Source organism: Chrysochloris asiatica, unplaced genomic scaffold (genome assembly GCF_000296735.1).
Source record: "Chrysochloris asiatica unplaced genomic scaffold, ChrAsi1.0 scaffold00283, whole genome shotgun sequence".
In the NCBI taxonomy this organism is placed as follows: domain Eukaryota; kingdom Metazoa; phylum Chordata; class Mammalia; order Afrosoricida; family Chrysochloridae; genus Chrysochloris; species Chrysochloris asiatica.
The window spans coordinates 641,925-666,940 of NW_006408801.1; the positions used below are offsets into that span (position 1 = coordinate 641,925).

The following is a 25,016-nucleotide window of genomic DNA, read 5'->3' on the forward strand; positions in this document are numbered from 1 at the left end:
ACTCAAGCATGGCAACAATAGTGAGGTTAGCCCAGGATCGGGCAGTGTTTCGTTTTGCTGTGCATACAGTCACTATGAGTCGGTACCGACTCATGGCACCTAATAACAACAACAGGGCAGTTAAATTAGTACTGTACCAAAAACAATGACAATCACATTGATTCCAACTCATAACAACCCTGTACAGCAGAGTGGAACTCCAGAAGGTCTCCAAGGCTGGAAGTCTTTTCCACTGTGGACATCTCCTCACCACTGTGCCAGCTGATGGATCATATGCCAAAGCAGTGTGGAGTGTGTCGTCTCCAGAGCCCTAAGGTCCACACCAGGAGCACTGCTTCCTTTTTTGTGGTGGGAGAGGTGGGATGAGCCCCCTCCCCTCTACTCTGGAGTCCATGTCTCCTCTAGCCCTTGCTGGAGCAATGGAACCTGCTCTGGAGCCCAGGCCCCTGGGCCCCCCTCTTTGGAGCCTCCGTTACCTGTCTGCTCAACACGATACTGCTGATGTAGTGGTTCCATTCGGTGGAGTATCCAGAGTCGTCTGAGAGTGACGGACAGTGTAGCCTTGAGGTAGGACTGTGAATAGCTATTGTTGCTCGTCTCATGTGAATGCAGATTCTTTCTGATCCCCTTTTGTAATCACATTGAGCAAGTCACCCTTCAAAGAATTTCCCGCTCACAAAGCTGGGTGTGCATAAGCCCCCCCCCCCCCCCCCCCGCCCCACATCCCCTCTGCACATTTGTTGTCTGTGCTCCCTAAACAAGTCCGAGCAGTGCATATCCATGGCCACCTCGTCTTCTCTTCCATAATACAAGTATGCCCAAGTTGTCAGGTGATATGATACACAATTTCAAAGATAAATAAAAGATTAATAAATGTCCAGATAATTGCAAAGAAAGTTCACATCTGAGTCTTGGAGGATCCGAGTATCGTTTCATTAAGTGCCTTGTGGTTTGGGGGACTGAACCCAGAGCCTAGCATCATGGAACTAGAATGCGTCTGTCCACGTCTAGTAACTCAGCCTCCGGCTCCAGCAGCCTCCACTTAATGTCTCTTGTCAGATCCCTGGAAATGTGTCAGTCTAATAGCTTGTCTGAGATGCTCATGAATATTGAGCAGGACCTCAGCTCCTGGCTGCAGTAGATCTAGAATCAGAATCTAAGTGCTAAGAAAGACCAGTCCTTTCGACCAGGGACTCAATACCAAGCCATTGCCTTCCAGGTCCTGAGGTGAGGTCTACCTCCCATAGCTTACCTGTGCTTCCCAGCTCTGCTGACCACAGCCCTGTAGAATTAGCCCGTTCTCATTTCACAGACTAATTACCTAAGTGCCTAAAAGCTTAAATCCCTAATTATTTCTGTTTCGGTTTTCTGTGTTCACGCCTCCTTGTTAGTGCTACTCTAAACTGTCACACAAAGGGCCTTCAAAAAGGTCCTGGAAAAATGGAATGGAAAGACAATGGAAATTTTCCAGGAACTTTTTGAAATCCTCTTTCTGAACTCTGTGCAATTGGCCTCACAGGCAGCAGGGATCCAAAGGAATCTTCAGTCCTTGCGAGCATCTCCTCTACACAGCCTTCCACCTGTCCCCATAAAATTCTGGTTTCTTCTGTGTATGACTGGTTTATAGTGTTTTAGTCAAGCAAGCTGGGTGACATGCACTCAACTGTAATACATTCTACTTGGAATAATAGCAGTAAAGCCTCACCTTCCCTGATCCATGACACATGCAGTGTCAGACTGCACCACTTACTCTTCAGGACGGTTATTACCAGTTGGTGGTGGTGGTTATGTGCGTGGAGTTGGTTCTAACTCATAGCGACCCTGCACAGGGTTTCCGAGGCTGTAAATCTTTACGGGAGCAGAAAGCCTCCTCTTTCTTCCATGGTAGTTTTGAAATGTTGACCTTGAGGTTAGCAGCCCAATTTGTAACCACGATGCTTTACCTCCGTTTTAAAGATGGAGAAAGCAAGATGTGGGGAATCTAGTTAACTATTGAAATGACAGAAGGCCCAAGATGTTACTCATCTTGCAGATGAACAAATTAAGCTCCCAGAATCCATAGCTGCTGGGTCAGAGACAACCCAGCAACAGCACTAGTCAGAAGGCCGACCTTTGTCTCAGCTCCGCACAGTGACGGGAAGAGGCCCAGGGCATGTCTGTCCACACAAGTCCTGGGGTGACTTTCAGATGCATGCAGGTGTCTAAGTTATGATCAACAAGCTCTGCTACCACTACCACACGTACCCAGATCAGACATCAGACAGGCCTCACAACGTCAGCTGTGTCCTTCATGGCCGTTTAGAGAACCGGGAGATTCTTTGAGTAGGCATGCTACTAGGAACCTGGTGGGGTGATCTCCTAAATGCTGGCTGTTGAGACCACCAGCCACTCCCTGGGGGACCCCGACAGTGCTTCTAGAACAGTCACAGCCTTGGAGCCCAAGGGTAGCTGCTTCCTGTCTTACAAGGTCACTCTAAGTCCGAATCAAGACTACAGCGCTGGGTTAGTTTGTTTTGGATTAAAACAAGCAGCTGAGTTTCGCAGTATTCATTCATCTAAGTGCATTCCTGAGTGAGCTAGATCAAGGTTTTCCCCCACCGTTGACTGAGTATCGTCGACCGGGTTCTCAAGAGGCGCAGATCCAGTGAGCTTCAAGGAAATGGTTTGTGGAGGTTGGCAAGTCCCAATTGCACGGATCAGACGTCAAGCTGGAAGCTTCTTTGGACTCATGCGATTGTAGGGCTGACAAGATTAGCGGGTCATACAGCAGACTGCAGTTCATATCTAAGGACCAGCGGTCAGAGACAAGGAGTTGGATGTAGGGTGCAGAGAGGAGCTTTCTGGAACATTCGTTTGTATTAACTGATGCTACAACCCTAAGGGTACTGACTGGCTTTGGAGAGATTTCGTCAAAAAGCAAGTCCTAGTGTGGTGCTGCAGGGACAATGGTTCAAACCCACCAGCTGCTGCTCGGAAACCCTATCCAGGGTCTCTGTGGGTAGGAACCAACTCCACAGCATTTAACATCCACAACAGGTCAAAAGTATTGCTACTAAGGTTCCAGTTCATGTGTGTGGGAGCTTATTCCACGCATGTTTAGACATGTCTCTGTAATCAGTGGATGACACCAGGCAAGTTTCCTCAGTGATACACTTGCCTTAGTCTCATTGTTAGCTGATTCCCACCCATATTGACCCTGTATAGGATCTCCAAGGAGAGGCTGGTGGGTTTGAACCATCGACCTTGTGGTTAGCAGTCCAGTACTTAATCTCCAGTGCCACACCAGATTCCCTTAGTCTTCTGAGGGGGGGATCTGCTGGGCTAGTTTAATTAAATACCGAGAGGTCAGCTCAGAATGTAATGGGCCTACTTATTGCAATCGCAAAAGGGAAATCATATTTTCTCAGATGACACAGAGCAATCATGGGGGCTCGTTTGGAACAAGTTTTAAGAACATTAAAAGCTGCACTGGTGAGGAAAAGGCCAGAAAAGTTGTGCGGAAGCATTTCCCATCACAACGCACCTGCTCATTCTTCAAGGGTAGTAAGACTTGTCCTAAGGTAATTTCCTAGGAGAGCCTCACCTCATACACCCTGCGGCCCTACTCGTACCTTCGTTCTCCAAACTCAAAGCACATTTAAAAGGAACACAGTGTGAGTTGCTCAAGGACACCAGGACTGCCCTTTTGATACACTGTCAATAGAAGAGCACAGAATTCTTCAGGGAAGGCTTGTTGTAGTTAGGTGCCATCGAGTAGTTACCAACCCATAGTGACCATATGCACAGCAGAACAAAACACTGCCCGATCCTGGGCTAAACACTATTGTTGCCACGCTTGAGTCCATCGATGCTGCAACTTGGTCAGCCCATCTCGTTGGGGGTCTTCCTCTTTCTCTCTGACCCTTCATCTTACCAAACGTGATATCCTTCTCCAGTGACTGGTCCCTCCTAACAATATGTCCGAGTATGAGAGACGAAATTTCACCATCTTGGCCTCTAAGGAGCACTCTGGCTGCACTTATTCCAAAACAGATCTATTGGTTCTTTTGGCAACACATGGCACCTTCAATATTCTCCTCCAACACCGTAATTCAAAAGCATCAATTCTTCTCTGGGCTTCCTTATTCACTGTCCCGCTTTAGCATCCATATGAGGTTATTGAAAATACCATGGTTTGGGTCAGGCGCACCTTAGTCCTCAAGCTGACATCTTTGCTCTTCAACACTTTAAAAAGGTCTTGTGCAGCAGATGTGCCTAATGCTTCACCTTCAGAAGTGTATAGACCTTCATGGGGAGGGTATGCTGAGAAACAGTAGCTTTTTTATATATTTTTTTGCTTAATGAAGGTTTCTGTGATTTTGCTGCAATGCTTCTTGACTTACTCTCATATATTGGATGTAGGCCACACCTCCCAGGAAGCGTATTGGCTTGTCAGCTGACTGTTAGCTCGCATCAGCTCACAGACTGCAGGATGATTACAAAACAACAGTCAGTCCAGTGTTGGTCACTTCTGAGCACAATAGCCGGGCCGAGTCGGCACGAAGCATCACCGGTCACAGTGAGCTTCCTGAGACCTCAGACGTGTCAATGGTGGGGCCTTGTAGAGCTGTCTGTCTGTCTGGTTGGCTGGCTGACTGTTTCTGGGCTTTGCTAAAAGGGGTGCTTCACATCAGGTGACCCTTCTGCATGGAGAATGTCTCGCTGTGCCCTCTGTGATGCCCGGTCCCTCTGGGCATCACCTTGTCTTTCTTAGTCAAGCTTTTTATCAGTTGGCAAAATAACAAAATCTTTAACCCATCCAAAGCTGTCACGTGGATTCCGACTCCTGATGACTCTCTAGGACACGGTAGAGCTGCCTTATCGTGGTTCCAAGGCTGTCTTCTCTACAGATATCAGCTGCCACATCTTTCGTCCGAGGAGTGACTGATGAGTTCAAACCAGGGACCTTTGGGTTAGTAGCCAAACGCTTAAGCATTGCACCACCAGGACCTCTTTTAAAGTCCTTGCTGTGTGTCGTCCAGTTGGTTCCAGCTCATAGTGACCCTGTGTAGGGTTTCTAAGAGCTGTTAGTGGGTTTGAACCACCAACTGTGTGGTTACCCTATGGCAGGCACCACACAAAGATGAATAGAAAATCACCCTGAGAATCAGTTTTAAACTTTCCATCCTCATCTGCACCATGGAGTTCTGAGGCCAAACCTAGTGCCACCTAGTTGATTCTGACCTACAGTGACACTGTGAAACAGACTAGAATGTCCCCATTGGCTTTATGGAAGCAGACTGCCACATCGTTCTCCCATGGAGCAACTGGTGGGTTTGAACTTCAGACCTTTTGGTTAGCAGCTGAGTGCTTAACCAGTGTGCCACCAGGGAGCTTCAGAAAGCTCATGGAAAGTCTTATTAACCTTTTCAATTCCATTTCCAACGGACTTTTGCCCCCACCGTCTGTTGCCTCACTGGACGTGTTACCCAATGAACGTGCAGACATAAGACTTTGCATATGGTGGGCATAGGAGCAGAGACAGCACACACAGCAGATGCACCTGTTATCTGCCTTCCCCACTGGTACACCGGTGCACGGTGATGTCCCTGCCACCCTGAGCCCAGAAAACCCAAGGAAGCGAGGACACAGGGCGTGGCTTGGAGCAGTGCCAACCTCACGTCTTCCTAGTAAATTTGTTTACTTAACTCCACTCATTTCGAAGCAAGGGTTTGACCTCATCATTTGTTTTTGTTTGAATCTTTTCTAAAAAGCAAATCGTCAGCTTTATTAGTACTGGAGAATCATGCTCTTTTAGGCCCAAGCAATTAAAGATTGGCCTTAACCCTAGCTAGCCAGGCAACATTTGACTTAGCAGAGCCATGCTAAATGTCCACACCCGTGGGGCCCAGCCCCTCCACCTGAGACCATGCACTCCGCCCTGGAGCTGGGCCATCACGACGTGACTGTCCTCTGGCCACTGTAGGGGAGGGGGCATTGTGGCTACACGTGGGCTCCCATGACCTCAGAATCTCGTCTTCATCACCCTCCAGTCATTTTGTGTCTTTCGGTCTCATCCTGGGGAGGGTCCTGGCATAGGAGGCAATGACAGCCATGTACCCAGACCCAGGGTTCACGTTCCTATTCAGAGATGGCACTCATGTTATTCCACGTATGCCGGCAGCTGCTGTTACTTGGTTACGAGCAGATGTTAGGCTTCTGAAAGCTTCGTTGATCATTAAAACTCTCCCCGTTAGTGTTCTGACCAGCTGCAGCTTGTGTTTACTGTAAATCTGTTAAGGGTGCCCCTGTGCCACTACCGGGGAGCGGTTTGTTTTTCACCTTACGTGCACAAGTGTTCTCTCATTTCCTCGGGACAAACGGGAAGATTCTCTAAGAGAAAAGAACCCTACACACAGCCACAGACTCGAATGGGATGTGTTTTATAGGGCTGGCCAGAAGAACAAAGGGAGACAAGTTGAATCTGCCTATGAAAGCTGCCTTGTTTGAGAGATGCCTGGGGTTCTGTTGAATGATGCTGGCAGGATGACTTGCTTGCGTCAGTTTACTGTGGAAAATGAAAATAACGTGTACAACTTTGACATATCGGCCCTTGGCGTGTTCTTGGTTGAGGGGTCTGAGAGGACACTTCGGGACATCGAAGGACATCTTAAGGCTTCCTAAGGAGCCTTGATGGTTAAAGATCTTGTCTATGAAAGGTCAGTGGTTTGAACCCACCAGCCACTCCGTGGGAGAAAGATGAGATAGTTTGCTCTTGTAAAGACCTACAACCTTGGAGACCACCCTGTGGAGCAGCTCTACTCGGTCCTAGAGGGGCCCTGTGAGTCGGAATTCACTCAGTGTTAGCAGTCCAGTGCTTATCCTATAGCGCCGTTTCCACAGGACTCCATGCTGAAGACTAACCATCCTGCGTTTTAGATCTCAGTAACCTTACTTATGTCTCATTGTGTGTTCATTCTAATAACACTGACCAGGATGCAGTTTCTAATCCTTGGAAGTAATAGAGAGCCAGGATGTTCCCTCAGAACAATGGATGAACAGGGTTTTTATGTAGATAAACTGAGCAAGTCCCCTCACACTTTAGTTTCCTGTGTGCATGTTATTTCCAGGGACATGTTCTGTGTGGAAAATATGGTATTGGCATTTTAGTTACTGGAATATAACCCACAGTCTATCCTTGGCCCTGGATTTGGGTTCTCCCTTCAGGATCTCTCACAGATCCATATTGTTGAGTATCTTGTGCTATTTGCCGTCGACTTGGTTCCTTCTTATTCACTGTGACCCTGTATGAGGGTTCCGAAGAGTGGCTGGTGGGTTTCAAGTGTGGGTCCCCGAGAGGTCTGTAACGTGCATGTGTGTGCTCAGGGTAACCGTTCCACCCCTCCCGCCCCCCGCCCCCCCAAGCCAGCGTTGAGCGTGAGCTCTGTCCCATGTGTCCCTATAGAAGTCCCAGCTCATTACTGTCGTCTGATGAGAGTAAGTGTGGAGCAGCCATTGGTACCATTTTGACCGGCTAACCTAGTGGTGACTGCTATTCTAAGAATAATTTATTCCCCACTTTGAAATTTCTAAAAGGTTCTATTTCATTGAATTTTAAATTGTCATTTTTTCCCTGCTTTCGCTTGAGATACTTATACGCTTTTGTGACATTAAAAGATGGCTCTAATTTATTAGCATAATCTGTTACTATTGTTTCATTTGAACAGACATTAAGTATGATTTCTTAACATCCTTGTTAAAATCACATCTTAAAGCCGAACTTGAGGAAAATGACTTATGCCTAAGAATCACCAGGTCACGGGCGCCCCCGATTTTCACAGCCACAGTCTTGTCTTGTAACCATGTTGTAGTCAGCAGGCCTTCCCCGTGACCATCATCCAGTCCCTTCAGATGTAGTGTCCCTCCAGAGTCTAAGATCTGAAATGTCGCCTGCAGTGTATAAACACGTCATACAGTTTCAGTACCAGCTCAGAAATATAAAGTAAAGACTGCTGGTTCTCAGATAGCGCTGGCCAACGTTCCTTCTACATTAAGCATCTCGCCTCACGATGTGCTTCCTTAATGCAGTCTTTATCTGCTACACGATGCATGAAATCTAGTCTCCATTTTAGAGCTGCCCGCCACCTTTGACCCGGTTACCGAAGACACAATGTGACCTTCTCATGTCATCAGTCTTGAGTCTCCTGAAAATTCCATGAATTTTTATTACAAGTTTTTTTTTTTTTTTTAAACCATGCCGAGGCTCCGACAAATGACTTGGCACCGATGAGATGAAGTTGTTGAAGAAGTGTTAGTAAGTTTTACAGCCAGAGAGCTCTGCTCAAGAGTAGGAAGCCAGGTCCTGGAATGTCATACACCAGTAACCGCTGAGCTCACTATTGGATAAATACATCATTTTATGGAACATTGATTGTTCTATAAACCCAATGGAGTATTATGCTCTATGATCAAGCCATTTAGATTGTGTGTAGAGCACAGAAAATGCCATATTCAGGATGGTACTAAAAGTGCCATTTGTGTATTTTATGGATGTCATTACAGGGGAAACTTCTCTCTGTGGGCCCTGTTTACTGCAAAATTTTTTAGTCTGTAATGACATTTTTCATTCACAATGTATGCCTTCAAGAGAGGGGGCCCTGTTTTATTTGTTTCATCCGAGTTTACGGCACAAATTCTGTACATTTTAATTAAATGTAAGCTTAACAAAAGCATAAGGTATTTATTCTGTGGAGGGGGGCGGGGAGGGGGATGATGACAGTAACGAAGGCATAACACACAACAAGGACGTTGCCAGGTAGTAAACCTTGCTTGTAGCCTTCCAGAAGCCCCACAGACAGCACATGTCTGCCCCAGAGCCCCTCCATCCTCACCAGCAGAGCTCCTCGGGAGGGTCACTTCAGGACAGACAGATCAGAAGAAACTGTAGCTTCCAAATGACATTCTGGAACAGTGAGCTAATTAGAAATCACTTCCCTGAAAACAAAGCTTCAAGTTCCCCCCGCCCCATCCCCTAAAAGAACACCTCCTTATGCCAACTGAGTTGTAAACTTCGAATGTGCTCAGCAATGAACAGGGAGGTGCCATTCTTTGTACTCATGAAAGCAAATGAGCAGCAGAGAGTTGGGACTGAATAAACAGACACTGGGCTCCGTATTCACTTCCTTTGCCCCTTCTACACAAAGCGCTGCGTGTCCACGGCACCAGAGGCTGACTGAGACTCTGGTCTAACATTACCTCTAAGCAAGGTCAAGTGTAATGCAAATAGATGTGGTCACTAGGGCTCCCGAAGGAGGTGTGTCATCTTAGAGAGGGCAGCCCCCATGGAGTTCGTGATCAAACCTGCCCTCGGGCATCTCCTTTTCCAAATCTCTGGTCCATTTGGCCCTTTGCTTTGGTAAGTGCTACACTTTCCTATTTACTGGCGAGATCTCAAAAATTGAAGTTGATGTGCCCAGTAAATTCTTGGGCATAGTCCAGTTAAAATTGAAAGTTTCAGTAGAGATTCACATTAGTTTAAATGACACTTGAACTTCTACATAGCTCCACATTAATTCATTATGGCTGGAATGGTAGAGTCTTCAGTGGGTGAATCTTTTTCAATCTGATTGAGGCTGTTACATTTTATAGGTGCGATTTTTCAAAGCAGTACTGACAGCATGCGGAGTTATTAAATTGCTGAATCAAAAGCTGGACCTGCAGCCGCATTTATGAACTGTGATGGAAGAGCCTGGGCTGTACTGGGCTGAGGTGAAGATGTTGGCGGTGTTCAGCTTCATCAAGCCCCAGTGACAGCGCTATTTACCCACGTAGTTTACTTTAATGGTCTGGAAGTGGCTTAACCCACCTCTGGATTCAAATAAACTCAGTAAGTAGATCAGGACAGCATAATTACCAGGACTGTGAGGGTCCAGAGGGTCAGTCTGTACCCGGGAGACTCCGTACAATTGCAGAGTACAGAGGAGGCCTGCCCGGGCCCCAGTGTGTAGCGTTTCTTCCGGAGCTGACCTGTGAAGCAGAGGTCGGTTCTTTCTGTACTTTTGTTTATAGTGGGTCCCTTTCTGTAATGGACCGTGGGGAAGTGATGCGGAGGTGACCGTGTATTTTTCCAAAAGCTGGATTAGACTGAAAGTGACCATGAAATCAGAGAGTGGACAACCAATCGCAATCTAGTCCAAACATGATCGAGTCCAGAGTGAATTGGGGGAAGCGGCTCTCGTCTCCTGGGCAGAGAAGGAGGGTGTAGAGCAGATTTGCCAGTGGTACAAGTACAAAGTGGGGCAGGAAGGTCCTGGTGAGTAGCAGCCCCTGCAGGGGAGCCCTGGGAACGAGTCTCCTGTCAGCACTGCCCTCCGGAAGACAGGATCCAGTTAGACAGGAGCCGCCCATGCCCATGGCGCCAACAAGACCTCCTTCTCCCAGGGTGGGAGTCAGGGTGGGGAAAGCTTGTCATGGTCCAGTGGGGGCTGTGATGGGGAAGAAGGACAGAGCCTGCCGCTGTGGATTCTTCTCAGGCAGACCCACTTCTATGCACTGAGTCTGAGGGCCTGCAGCCCAGTCCTGCCCCCTTGGACTGTCTGTTTATAACCTTTACGGTGTCTCCGTGGCCCCCAGCCTGAAGCCTGTAGTGCTGAGGGGACCACTCCCGGGTCTTGCTGCTCTTCCCTTCTCTGCTGGTCGTTGAGGGGACAGTGGCACTGTAGTCAGGTCACCGCAGTAACCGACCATGTGCCAACTCCTAGTGGAAGGCGTGATGCTGTAATTAACCAATTAGAGCAGATGGTTGTTTGTGTTCCGTCCCTGAGAATGAGGCCAGACTGGGCATATCCCAGGATTCAGTGTCTTGGGTGGACAGACGGGGCTCTCGGGTCAGACATTGGCCTGCTTGGCCCCCAGCCTCTTCTTGACCTGAAGGCCTAAGGCCCTACCATCTTTCTATGATCCATGCTGTAGACTTCCCTGAGAAAAACTAAATGTTAATTCATCCTAATCTTTGCTTTTTGAAAAAACGGGGATTATGTACAAATTTTAGACTCACTAGGAATCTGAGCATTTAGAGGCCGAAAGAACATGTTGTTGTTGTTAGGTGCCATCGAGTTGGTACCACCTCATAGCTACGCTATGCACAACAGAACAAAACACTACCCAGTCCCATGCCAACCTCACAATTGTTGCCACACTTGAGCCCATTAGTGCTGCCACCTTGCCAATCCCTCTCACTGGGGCCCTTCCTCTTTTTCTCTGACCCTCCACCCTACCAAACGTGGTATAAAGTATGAGAGACAAAGGCCATCCTGGCTTCCAACCAGCGTTCTGGCTGTACTTCTTCTAACACAGATCTGTTGGTTCTTCTGGCAGTCCGTGGTACTTTTAATATTCTCCTCCAACACCATAACTCAAATGCGTCAATTCTTCTGCGGTCTTCCTTATTCACGTCCAACCAAACCATGTGTTTTTTCAATAACCTCATATGCATGTGAAAGTTGGACAGTGAAAAAGAACATGGTTCACAGAAAACTGGCGTCCCAGTGAGCAGGTGCCCATGGTAGGCTTTTCTTTCCACTGCTGTCTTAGCCCTCCTAGCGTGAGGTGCCACCTCTGTCTTCACAAATTAAGGAGGAGAAGTTGGTATCACTTAGTGTGAATCCTGATTCCTAAGCAAGTAAATGCAGAGAACATAACAATTTACACAAGCTGGCTTCTGGAAGTTCATAGAAAAATTCTGATCTCTTTTAATCTCATTTGTCCACGAACTTCTTGAAACCCCTCGTACGGAATGGGCCCAGAAAATCTCGTGTGATTTGAAACTGGGAACATCGCCTGTTACTCCAGGGTGAGCATGGGCGTGCTTGGTACAGATCTGCCATGCCTCCCACACACCACCCAGAGAGGGTGCCCCCATAGGGGTCCCTGTTGAAGTTGGCTCTTTGAGATGAACTTGGGACATCGTCACAGCTCAAGGAGGGGTCAACAAGAAGAGATTTCTGACCAGTCATGGTCCTGACCAGCAGGTCTGCACTGACAAGGGGGGGACCCCATCCGGGAGGCACGCTCAGTCCCCGGGCAAGCTGATGGGAAAGAGGCACCCTCTCCCTGTGCAAACCAAGACGGCAGTTTCCAGTTCCACTTTGTCCTGTCACGTGATTAAAAACAAGCCAACCTCCAGGGCACAGAGTCCCCCAGGCCCCTCCTCATTATTCTGCCTCAGGTCCCCACTCTGCTCAGCCAGACTGGTCTCAGCGTCTCTTTACTGGCCTGAGTTTTGCAGTGCGCACACCCCAGGGGTTTGGTGTGGTGCTTTCTCCAACACGGACACAGAGCTCACATTCTAAGTGATGAAATCGCACACCCTCTGCTACTGGCCTAAAGAGGCATGTCCATCTCGTGCCCCTGCTTAAACACACTTTACCACGTGGTCCAGACAGGCTGCTCCATGCCCACAGCCAGGGCTCCAGCCCTCCGCCCAGCAGGCCTAGCCTGTGCATGGGCCGGTGGTCTCGTTCTCCAGTGAGCCATCTCCAGTGAGCGGTGGCATAATCCCAACGCTCAAGATAGGGTCAGCAATTGGTTGTTTTCTAGATCCTTCCCAGCATCTCCTTACCTGTGGCCACCTGAATGAGTGTCCATGTCTGTGACCCTTGTTAGAGTTAAGACATTCGACAGACGTCCTCACTGGGGGTCTGGCTGCACAGCAGAACACGACAGAGCCCTGTCTCAGAGACACACTTGTTGCTGCACTCCCTCCCAGGCCTTGGCATAGAAGGACCACGTGCATGCACCTGTCCGCAGGTACCACACCTGCATGCCTGCTGCCCGGAGCCTGTGGTGTCTGAATCTAGTGTGGCAGGCTTTACTGCTGAATAAACAGACGTCTCAGATACAATCTTGGAGTGTTCCAATACATTTTCTCTGGCTCAGAGGTACTGATGCTGAGAGCTTCTCTTGCTACCGGTTAGAAGTGGCAGCCCTAAGGGAGGTCAGCAGGCATTTCCCAGGAGCTGAGTGGGGCTGTGGGTGGATAGTAGGGCAGCAGCCCCGCCCCCTGTGAACACGACACCCTGGGGCTGAGTGAGTCGGGTCCCACAGGAAGACTGTCTGTTAAACCTGGAGTCGTGTTGCTGGACGCTAACTGGTCACTGTCTCTCGTAGGCATCGTCTCCAAGTCCTATGAGTGCCGGCTGAAGGGGCAGGGTGCTGCCTTCGTGGAGACGGACAGCCCATTCACCGCGGCCGCCCTGGCCGACGAGGCCGCCATCAAGGACAAGCCCCTGCGGAGCGGCAGGCGGCCGCTGCCTCCCGCCGAGCAGGTTCAGCAGGTCATCATCATCCAAGGGTACGATGGCGAATTCTCGCTGGATGCCTCGGTGGAGGAGACTGCCGCCGCCACTCTGCAGACCCTGGCCATGGCCGGCCAGGTGGCAAGGGTGTTGCACATCGGTGAGGACGGTCAGGTCATCGCCACCAGCCAGGGTGGGACGCACGTGGGCAGTGTGCTGCCAGGTCAGCTCCTCCCAGAGCAGGTGGTGGTGGTCGGGGGCCCAATGGAGAGCAGCGACGTGGACGAGCCCCTTGGTGCCGGTGGGGCCATCCTGCAGCAGGTGGCCAAGCAGGAGATGGTCACCTTGACCGAGGCGGGCATCGCACCTCCAGACTCCTCTGCCCTGGATGCCTTGCTCTGTGCCGTCTCAGAACTGGGAGAAGTAGATGCTCGGCCAGGCCGCGAGGAGAAGAGCAGGTGCCACAGGGACGCGCTGGCCCAGGTGCCTGGCTCCACGGGCCCCGAGCCACCCGAGCTGCCCCTGTGCCCTGCCGAGCTTGGGCCTGTGGAGCTGCTAGGTCAGGTGGTCCGGCCCTCGGGTCTCCTGTCCCCCCAAGAGAGGGCGCCAGTGGCCTTCAAGAAGGTGGTGCAGGGCGTGCTGCAGCTGACCGTGTGCGACCCAGCCACCACCGACCAGCTGGTCCAGGAAGGCGTCACCCAGGTCATTGTCCACGAGGAGGGCGCCCAAGTCATCATGCAGGAGGCGGGGGCTCGTGGCCTGCGGGTGCCGGCCGAGCACATGGACCTGGTCGAGTCGGACGGGGAGATCTCCCAGATCATTGTCACTGAGGAGCTGGTGCGCGCCATGGTCCAGGAGTCGGGGAGCAGCTTCCCCGAGGGGGCTACACACTACATCGTCACTGAACTGCCCCCCGGGCTACAGGACGAGGCGGCCGTGTACTCACACACCATGATCGAGACAGCCGGCTCCCCGGAGATCCTGCAGGCTGGGCCACCTCTGAACGCAGATGCCTCCTCCCCTGAGGGGGCCGGACAGCTGACCAGCATGGTCATCTACACACAGGGCGCCTCCCAGGCTGCCGCCACCGTGATCCAGAGCCAAAGAGAGGGCTCCGAGCTGCAGGAAGCATAGGGCGGCCTTGTGCAGACCTGGCATCCACCGGCCACTCCTACAGACAGGGTGAAGCCCGTGTGGGTGCGCCGAGCACAGGCGTCCGGGGGTCACGGTCTGTCCATTGTGCTTCCTGGGTTTGTTCTGTCTGGTTTGTCCACAAACACATGTTTCCCCGTTTCAGTTCGCCAATGATTGTTCCCGAGAGGTGGACAAGTAAGACAGATCTCTGGAGGCTCGGGACAGGCCTGCTCAGGAGACCTGCAGAATACTGTCATCACGTGTTAGGACTCGTTTGGTTAAAACTCAAGCTGCAATTATTACTGTCTGCAAGCAATTAATTTCCACTCTTTTTGATTGTTTGTTTTGTTTTTGAAACTAATAACCCAGTGTGTCCCAGACCAAAGGCAGTGGCCAGTTCATTTCGTGTGTGTGTCTGCTCCCTCCGACATTGGGGTGTTTGAGGGCCCTGGTTGCATTCTGCATACAAGAGATCGTTTTGAGCCTGTGATTAAGAAAAACATCCTTTATGTTCACTTAAAATACACCTTAGTTAAGACAACGTGCTATACTTCTAATTTTGTCTGTTTCTTGTTCTGGAGTCTGTATATGAAATAATACGTTCTGGAAGGTATTTGGTCATAGCAATATTTTACTTTTTATAACAAATGTTTGTTCACATTGGTATCATTGTTTCTTTTCTACAGGATTTATGTCGATACATAAAGCCCTGACATTAAACATAAACAAACAGAAACACGTTACCCTGTAACCATCGCTTTCCGGGGTCTCAGGGTCTAGCTTCCCATTGGCAGCGACTCTTGGATACAACTTTGTGTTCCAGCTATATCTCTCTTGACTTCTTTCGCTTCCAGAAGATTGTAAAGGAACTGTCTCCCCCAGGTGCGAGGGTTGTTTTGTTCTGTCTCTGTTTCTTTTCAATAAAATTACAGCATTGAGAGAGGCCGTGGTGCTGTTTTATTTCCAGGAGCTAACCGCAGTGGGGACTTCAGAGCTGTGACTAAGGTCTCCGGGAATGGTCCTGCAACACTGCGTCTTGGGTCTGCTCTCCGGATGTTTGGGGGTGACCCAGGCTGATTCGGGGTGACAGTGACATTTGTATCCTGGTTAGTGCCTGAAAGCTCTGGAAAACAGTTCTGAGAGAGAAGTGGGGGAACAGCACCCCATTTGTTGAGACACAGAGAGCCCAGTGAAGTGGCTGTCTGTGCGAAGCTCGCGGACACAGTGTTGGACAGCTGCCCGTTCCTGGGTACCCCTCCCTCCTCTTACTTTCTCCGCTCCGGGCTGCCTCCCTCTCCACAGCCACCCCTCCAAAAACACAAGAGACAGGATTTCCAGGTTTGACGTGGCACGTCATAATTAGCCGGATGGGGCTCGCTCATGTTCCCTCAGAATGGCAGGCGCCTCACTCCTCCTGCAACACCGTCTTCTCTGTCTAATAGTGACAGAGCCAGCTTCCGCCTCTTAGCAGCACAGAGGTGACCTTTACAAAGTGATGGCCCTCTCCAAGCTCCTCATACATGTTTCATTTACAAAAAAGACAGTGTTTTTCCGTGGAAATGTTTCTTCCTGCTCAGGACCGCCGCCGTCCGCACCGCGCGGTCTTGTGCGCAGCAGCTGATCCCCGGTGGTACCAGGTCCTGGAGAGCTAACCTTTCCGCTGCCAAACGGGGTCGGTGCTGACACGCTGCAGTTTACCGTTTGTGATTTATTTAGGATAAATATGTCCCTGGTGGCATTTAATCCTTCATAAAACCAGTGTAGCTTGCCGTGTCAAACCAGCAACCACGTTGTAATGTACCCACAATGAAAAGAGCAGACTTTGCATGAAGAGCAGGGGGCTGAGGGGCCCACGCAGGACGCGCTAAGTGATGGGCTCTGTCCTCTCACGACACGACCTCCAGACGTGCTCACACACACACACACGCACCATGATGAGTGGACAGGGTGCGTTTACTGCGGCACAGGCTTGTCTACACGGCCGACCCATGGTCACAGATATCTCCTACAGGTCCCTTCCAAGGACACCTGCTGTGGGACTTTACAGAGGAAGGCAAACAAGTGCCATCCTTGTTTGGAGCCTAGAATCCAGGGAACTCCCAGGACCCCTGGGCACCTTGAAGACTGGTGGCTTCTGCACCCACAGGAGACTCCATCTGCATCAGAATTGGTCCACCATACTTGGGAGGGCCACAGAGAAGACAGCGCTTCCACACAAGTGCAGCTCAACCTGCTGCCTTTCTGGCAATTCTACTTGCAAGTGACCCTTTAGAACAGAAGGGGACTGCTCCTTGGGCAGGTCTGGCTGGTCAGAATCAAAATACCTATCAGTTGTCACCAACCTGACCCTGACTCGTGACAACCCCGTGTGTGCCAGAGGAGAACTGTGCCCCACAGGCTTCTCAGTGGATGATGTTTCATAAGTAGACTCCACTCATGGTGCCCTATATGTGTGTCAGAGGAGAACTGTGCCCCACAGGGTTCTCAGTGGATGGTTTTTCATAAGTAGATTCCACTCATGGTGCCCTGTGTGTGTCAGAGTAGAACTGTGCCCCACAGGGTTCTCATTGGTGGTTTTTCATAAGTAGATCCCACTCATGGTGCCCCGTGTATGTCAGTGTAGAGCTGTGCACCACAGGGTTCTCAGTGGATGAGTTTTCATAAGTAGAGTCCACTCATGGTGCCCTATGTTTGTGTCAGAGTAGATTTGTGCTCCACAGGGTTCTCAGTGGATGGTTTTTCATAAGCAGATTCCACTCATGGTGCCCTGTGTGTGTCAGAGTAGAACTGTGCTCACAGGATTCTCAGTGGATGATTTTTCATAAGCAGATCCCACTCATGGTGCCCCCGTGTGTGTCAGAGTAGATCTTTGCTCCACAGGGTTCTCAGTGGATGGTTTTTCATAAGTAGATCCCACTCATGGTGCCCCTGTGTGTGTCAGAGTAGAACTGTGCTCACAGGATTCTCAGTGGATGATTTTTCATGAGATTCCAGGCCTTTGTTCTGAGACAGGTCTGGGTGGATTCTGCCCGCCAGCCTTCCGGTTCAGGGCTCTCTAAGGCAATTCTAACCAGGTCAAAATGAACAACACAAACCTGTTGCTGCTTAGTGGGCCCAGACTTGTAGCAACGCTGTGTGTATCAGAGAAGGCCTGTCCTCCGTGGGTTTCAGTGGCTGACTTCAGTCGTTCATCATCAGGCCATGCTTTCGAGGTACATCTGGGGGAACTGAACCTTCTGGTTAGCAGCCAAGTGCTTTAGCGGTGTGTGCCCCCAGCGTCTCCTTAGCCTTATGAGATCACTCTGAGGAAACAGTGTGGTATATAGATGTGGAGCTGAGGGAGGTGGGGCCCCTGCAGTACCCCAAGCCCGACAAGCAGACAAGCTCTTCTCACCCACCCACCCCCACCCCCACCGATGCAGAGCGCACCACCTCTTACTTCCTGGCTGCTTCTAAAGCAGCTGCAAATTCAGGAGCCAAGGTAGTGCGCCAGTGTGGGCAGAGCACCAGAAGGTCTGCTGTCATTTTATCAGCTCCATCCTCCTCCCAGAAATGAGGACATCAGAGTCACTAAGGAAGGAGCCTGCCTCAATCTTTGCTCCCTCTTTCCACCGGTCCTGCACAGCGCCCCTCTCCTCTTCACCCCCGGAAAGAAGTAAGGTGTCTAGAAGAGTAGACATCTGATGGATGGCGTGCCTTTCTTCCTCCCATTCTGCCCAAGCTGTGGTTTTCCTGAACATAAGAATTGTGGGAAATGGCAGAAGGGAAAAGTTGAAGAACAGCATGGCGTTTTCAGAATCTGTTGAGTTGAGGAACCTGAGGGGCCATCCAGTCCACCAACTAACAGCCCCAAGTTTCTGCTGGATAGCCAGCCCGGGCCCAGGATTCGGGGGTGTGCACAGCTGACTAGGTCCTGCTGGAGAATCCAATCCATCCTCGCCTGGAGGGTGATACCATTTGACAAGAAGGAAACCGTGAACTCAGACAATGGGTGTGCGTTTCGGAAGCACCTTCTAATCAGAGATTGGTGATTCATTATTAGCTCCAGCCTGCGATCCATCTGACATGGAAGAGGAAAAATTAGCAGCTGTCACTGTGTGATGGGTTAATTTCCTGATGGGTCTGACACTGAAAAGCCATTTGGAGACATGGCAGTGGCTGACGAGAAAACCCGGCACGGCTTAATGAGTGGAGATGAAGGAAGGACAGAGACGGAGCCCAGGCCAGTCTGCCAGGCAGCATGGGGGCTCTTGTGCTGGACCTCAAAAGCCTGTCTGCCTGACTGGGTCACAGTGTCCATACAAGTGACTGAGTGGCACCAAGTGTGTGGTGTGGAGGTGTGCGGCCATTTCCACAGGACTGGCGGATGCTATGTCCTTCTGATGGTCCCCTTAGCAAGTCTCCTCATTGGTGTTCAAGGTCTCCGTAGTGGCCCTGGGAAGTAGACCTTGTGGGGACTGAAGAGGAGGGAAGTGATGAGCCACGTGTATGTCTCCAGAAGCTTCCACAAGTGGTGAGGTCCACCAGCTTCGCTATTCCCTGGATCTCTGTCTCCCCTATTGATTCCATTCCAAGCTCAACAAGTTGGCAACAATCCACACCTATTTTGACTATCTTAAAGATGACCATTAGAAACCAAGAACTAAATGTATAAAACAGATGCTTGAGTCTCACCAGGGTGGCCGGCGCATTGTAGACTCAGCATACAGGGAGTGCTGAGTGAGGTTATGCACGTCTAAACCCAGGGCTGATGGCTTAATCACTGAGTCTGTCAAAACCAGGAGGCCGAGCCCGCTGAGTCCTGTACTTTAGGAGAGCGAACCAAGAGCTGCTCCCCTCCCGTGCTACTGAACCTTGGACCCAGATACAGTTCAGGGGTCTTCTCTCTGGGAGGAGGGAGGGCTCAGGGTCACCGTGCGAGCATGACAACAAAGTCCTATTAAGCATTAAATAGATCCATTCCAGATCATACCATCAAAGACTCATGTACTTGTTCCCCAAACCTCATCATGTTGGTAGGTGCTACCCCTGCATCCTTCTCACAATCGCTGCTCTATTTCAGCCTGTTTTTGAAGCCACTGCATTAATCCATCTTGTTGAGGGTCTTCCTCATATTTGCTGATCCTCTACTTTACCAAGCATGAAGTCCTTCTCCAGACACTGGTCTTCCTTTTAATAAATTCTTTTAAAATGATCTAATTTCAACATGGCTTCCAACGTCAGAAAAGAGCATTTATAATCAGGATATAATCAGGAGCACACGGACCAACCTTTTGTGTTGGCACCATTTCTGAGACCCCAGACCACCTCCTTTTACTGTCAGGTAACTTTGAAGCAGAGGAATAAAAGTCAACGCAAGGTGAAGCCTTGGTTTTATTTCAGCGTTGGTTTAGCGACAACGAGCTTCTTTTCTGGTTTATCTGAGGTTACCAACCACTCCAGCGAGTGTCAGCGGCTGCCTCCTGCTTGGGAAACAACCAGGGAGGGTTCGCAAAGGGTGTCACTCAGCACGACAGCCCTGGTCCCTTCAGGACTGGCCCCAGAAGTCTCAGAGAAATTCCAATGGATCTTTAAATGGGGCAGCCAACCACAAGGAAGCCTACATGCCACTCTGGTCTCCCTTCTAAAACAGAGACTGTTCTAACATCAATGTTGCAGTATGTACCTGGTGGTTACGGTTGTGTATCAGTGTGGCTGGACCAGGTTCTCAGTGGTTTGAGAGTAGTCATGTACTCACTCACACACACACACACACACACACACACACACACACACACACACCAGTGATGAGATCTGTCTGATACAGTGTAACTACGTCCGTGCCCTGATCTGCTCTGAGCAGCTCATCAGTCAGTAGGGATTTTCTGCGAGGCATGGCCTGCCGCCCATCTATGTGAACGTTCTAATAAAGCCCTCTTGCTCTTTGCTCAACTGGATCCTACACCTGGCTCAACAACCATCTGACTTCTGGTTCTTTGGACTCGAGCCAACATCCTGCCATATCACCTGCTGACCTTGGGATGCCACAGCCTTCACAGCCTGCAGTCTGAGTTGCTGGCTTTGGTCTCATCAGCAACTTTGTGAGTCAGGAGAAGCCTCCGGACTAACATTGGACCCACAGGCTTGAGCTGTGCCATCCTCTGCAACTGTGGGAGCCATTGCCTTGGGAGAAATTGATGTACCTGAGTGCAGCCGGAGTGCTCCTGAGACGCTAGGATGGCCAGACTTCCTGTCTCATAGTTTAGATGTGTTATCAGGAGGGACCAGTCCCTGGAGAAGGGCATCGTGCTTGATAAAGTGGAGGGTCAGCAACAAAGAGAGAGGCCCCCAGCAAGAAGGACTGGCACAGTGGCAGAAGCAATGGGTTCAAGTATAGCAACAACTGTGAGGTTGGCTCAGGACTGGGCAGTGTTTTGCTCTGTTGTGCATAAGGTCACTCACAATGAATTGGTACCGAGTTGATGTCACCTAACAACAACATATCTGAGGGGGCTTCAAAAAGTTCATGGAAAAAATGTTTCTGTCAATTGCATTTCTCCACAAAGTTTTTGAAGCCCCCCATGTACATCACTGCTTTTGCCTCTTTAGTGAACCCAACCTAAGACAGCGCCTCTTCTAGAATGTCCATGGTCTTACTAGTCTTTACCCAGAGCCACACTGTGGACCACTTTTCAGATAAATGGCAGCGGCTCTGCACTGAAACAAGCCAGTACTCTGAAGGTCCCGCAAGCCCCGAGCCCCGGGGGCACTCGGTCAGTTATCTTGACTGAATGGTTAGCATCTAACTCTCATGTCTTCTTCAGCTTTTCTTCTGGCTTATTTGTAGTCATATTTCTCAAAAGTCTTTGGGAGACGTTGAGTCAATGACTGCACCACAAGCTTTATCTTTATCCAGTCAAGCTGGATCGGTGGTAGTGGTGGTGGTTATGTGCCATGGAGTCGGTTCCGACCCATAGCGACCCTGTACAGGGTTGAGGCTGTAAATCTTTACGGGAGCAGAAAGCCTCAGCTTTCTTCTGTGGAGCAGCTGGTAGTTTTGAACTGCTGGCCTTGAGGTTTGCAGCCCGATTCGCAACCACTATGCTACCAGAGCTCCTTAGCTGGATCAATACATGTTCTCTTCTCCTAGTTCCACGTTCCCCAGAACATCTCTTAATGATGAAAGTCCTGTGACCCACCTTCATGGGTCAGTTCCTAAAGGCCTGTACCCTAAGGAGACTCCCTCAGCCTCTTAAATGCAACACTGGACCCTACTGACTCATAATTAGCATTACCTAGGGGTGACTCCAGGGGGTGCCCGTGGGGCAGGGCTAAAGGTGTTAGCATTCATTTGCTGATGTCCTGATTCCTCCCTAGCCCAGAGGTCTTGGGCCTGGGCTATTTAGCCTCCTTGACGTGCTTTGAAGAGACACCCTGACATCTTGGATCACCATGACTTCACTTTTCTGGAGGGACATGTCTGACCAAGTCACAGAGTGATGTGGGAGCCCCTAGCCTCCACCTCTGGACTGTTGTCACATACGACGGGCCTGGCAAAGCTACTCCACCAAAGACCAGAGAGGAGCCCAGACTACCTGGGGTGAAACCAGCCACTTTTCATACTTCAGTGCCTCTGACATGGGTTGAATGGGTGGCTTCTGTCACTGCGTATCACGTGTCATTGTGACGGAAGTCTGGGGCGAGGCCATGGACTCCCTTGGACAGGAGGGCATGATGCAGCAGCCTCAAGGTCAGCCAGGGAGGTGGTGCCCTAGGCTGGCTTCCTGCCACTTCCTCAGCCTTCAGGAGGAGACTTTGCATGGGCACCGATGCATGGTGGGTGGTGTTGATAATGCAGACTTTATTACCACGGGGGGCACAGTGCAGTGTCAGTGGACGGCTGGCCTGGGGAGAGAAGAAACTCCCCATAGCTGACACTCAAGCAGAGTGATGGGCCGTGGGATGCTAGGCGGCCAGTGTGTGAAGTGACCTAGGACGCTAACAGTGCAAGGGCAGCCTGCCTGCAGAAGGTGAGTGTGTTGTGCATCCTGAAGCTCAGCTGGTCTGTTAATGGAGTTGGGGAACATTTAACCCTTTCATGACTTGTGAGACATCTATCCCCCACCAACATGTTCAGCCCCTCAGGTTTCTTGGGAAGCTGTTATCCCACTCATAATGTATGCTACTACCTGACAGAGACCTGTGTAACTGTGTGAATCTGAAGAAACCCACCTCACCCCAACAGCCCTGTCACCAGAGTCCACTTGGAACATATGTGTCCCCAGTCATTGTCTCAAAATCCAATTACCTCAAAACAAATGGTCCCCTGGACTGCAGCATGCCTTCCATTACTGAAGAACTATTCAAAGCAGAAAATAATTTAGTCAGGAAAGGCTTAAAACAAAAAATGACAACCAGCTCTGCCATCCTGGTGTGGCGTGTAGGAAAAGTACTGGGCTGATAACCACAAGGTCAGTGGTTCAAACCCATCAACTGCTCTTAACTCCTACTACCATCCTATGATGGCACCAGTCAGGAAAGGATCCAGTGACGTGTTTAAGGAGCTTTCCAGAAAGATGCTATTGCTTGCATGTGGCAGTGACGGTAAAAAAGATAACCTTGGGAGACCGGCGCTGAAACCTTCCGACATCCAAGAGAGAAATGTCCCCAGGGAAGCTGGAGGGAACCAGAGCCCCATGAAACTGAAGGACCACACCAAGCCTCATGGGGGCACTGTGGGGAACCAGGGAGCCAACGACTGAGTCCACCCCTGCCCCGGGACCCTCCCACCTGCCAGCTTCTCCCACCTCTCTATCACAGGTTAATGGAACAGGGTCTCATGGCTGGCCTATGGTAAGGGGGGCCATGGATTCAATAGTAGCCCCAAAAGATAGGCCAAGGTGCTAACCCCGTTCCTGGGATGCGGCCTTGTTTGGAGTTGGGGTCTTCGCTGATGTTAGTTAATATGAGGTCCTACTGGAGTTGGGTGGGCCCTGATCCTCTTTGAGCAATGTCCTATAAGAGGACAGACACAGAAATGAGGGACACCATGTGACTCTGTGTCTGTGCCCAGAAGCCTCAACAGCTCCCCAGAAGCTCTTCCACAGCCCTGCCAACCCCAGTTTGCATTCCCAGCTTACAGAGCATCAGCTCAGATGAGGCCCCCCAACCCCCAGACTGTGGTTCTGTTACAGCAGACCCTCCCCGGGCTGAGGGTTCCTCCTTTCTGCGGCCGCTTTTCCCTCTAGTCCCCCGTGCTCTGTCCCCAGCAAATCCCCACAATCTCTTCTCACACCGTGAGCTTCCCACCTGAGGACCAGACCTCACAGCTGCTCAGAGGAGTGAGGAGCTGCCCGCAGCACTCCTCAGTGAGGGGCTGCCTTGGAGCCCATTTCCCTCTTTGCTCACAGTCGGCCTGAATGGAGACGGGATAGGTGGTGACTGGCCTTCTCCCCGAGAAGCCTGTGGGAAGCTCCTCAGGGTTGAGAGCTGCTCTGTAGAAGGTTCCCTGAGTCTGAGGGGATGTCCTGGAAGGTTCTAAGGTCCAACAGGCACACTGGAAGATCCCCTGTATAGGGTTTCTGAGGAGCAGCTGGTGGGTTTGAACTGCTGGTCTTGCAGTAAACAGTCCAGTGCTTATCCTACACTCTGCTGTAACAGGATTCCAACATCAACATAAATGGGAAAAGACTGGTATTGTCAAGGATTTCACTTTACTTGGATCCACAGTCAACTTCAAGGAAAACAGGAGCCAAGAAACCAAACGCTGTATTGCATCACAAGGTGTTGTTGTTGTTGTTAAGTGCCGTCGAGTCAGTTCTGACCCATAGCGACCCTGAACAGGGTTTCCGAGGCTGTAAAACATTACAGGAGCAGAAAGCCTCATCTTTCTCCCGCAGAACAGCTGGTAGTTTCGAACTGCTGACCTTGCGGTTCGCAGCCCAACTGGTAACCACTACACTCCCAGAGCTCCTTTGCATCACAAGTAGTGAAGGCTGGAAAACAATGATGTCACTTTGAGGACTAAGATGCACCTAACCCTGGTGCTGGTGGTGTGTGGTGGAGTTGATTCCAACTCATAGCAACCCTATGTAGGGTTTCTAAGGAGTGCCTGGTGAGTTTGAACTACCAATCTTGCAATTAGCAGTCCAGTGATTATCTCACAGTGCCACACTAGGGCTCCAAGTATAGACTTGTTAAGTATCGTCAAATCAGGTCAGACTCACAGCGACCCTGTATAATGTTTACAAGAAGCGGTCGGTGGGTTTGAACTGCCAACCTTGCAGTTAGCAGTCCAGTGCCTATCCTAAGGCATCACACAGTTATAAATGGCTTAAAGGTAATAGTTCTTAGAGTTTATGAATACTAACAACAAAATCGCTTTGTAAACTTTCTACATTTAATGACATCATTCGTTACAACATTCTTAGTAACTGAACGCAAGTGTTTTTAATTTTTCTCGTTTTCCTTTAATGAAAGCTTCATTCTCAAAAGTTATCTGTAAATAGCCAATTACCACAATATTGTAGCAAAAACACCAAATTTGACCAAACCAGTGATTACCAAAACACCATAAACACTGAGAACAGCTGCGCTTCCTTGTAGAGTGTGCAGATGAAACATGTGATT

General features: G+C 50.1%; 1 protein-coding gene across 1 annotated transcript in view; it reads left to right on the plus strand.

Moving 5' to 3' along the window:
* The window catches only part of ZNF407 (zinc finger protein 407), a 450,972-nt gene extending 436,564 nt beyond the window's left edge, over positions 1–14,408 (plus strand). The window contains exon 8 of the mRNA XM_006874544.1: positions 13,147–14,408. Within this exon, the coding sequence (XP_006874606.1) occupies positions 13,147–14,408 (1,262 nt within the window). The remainder of the gene's footprint in view (positions 1–13,146) is intronic.
* The last annotated feature ends 10,608 nt before the right edge of the window (positions 14,409–25,016 follow it).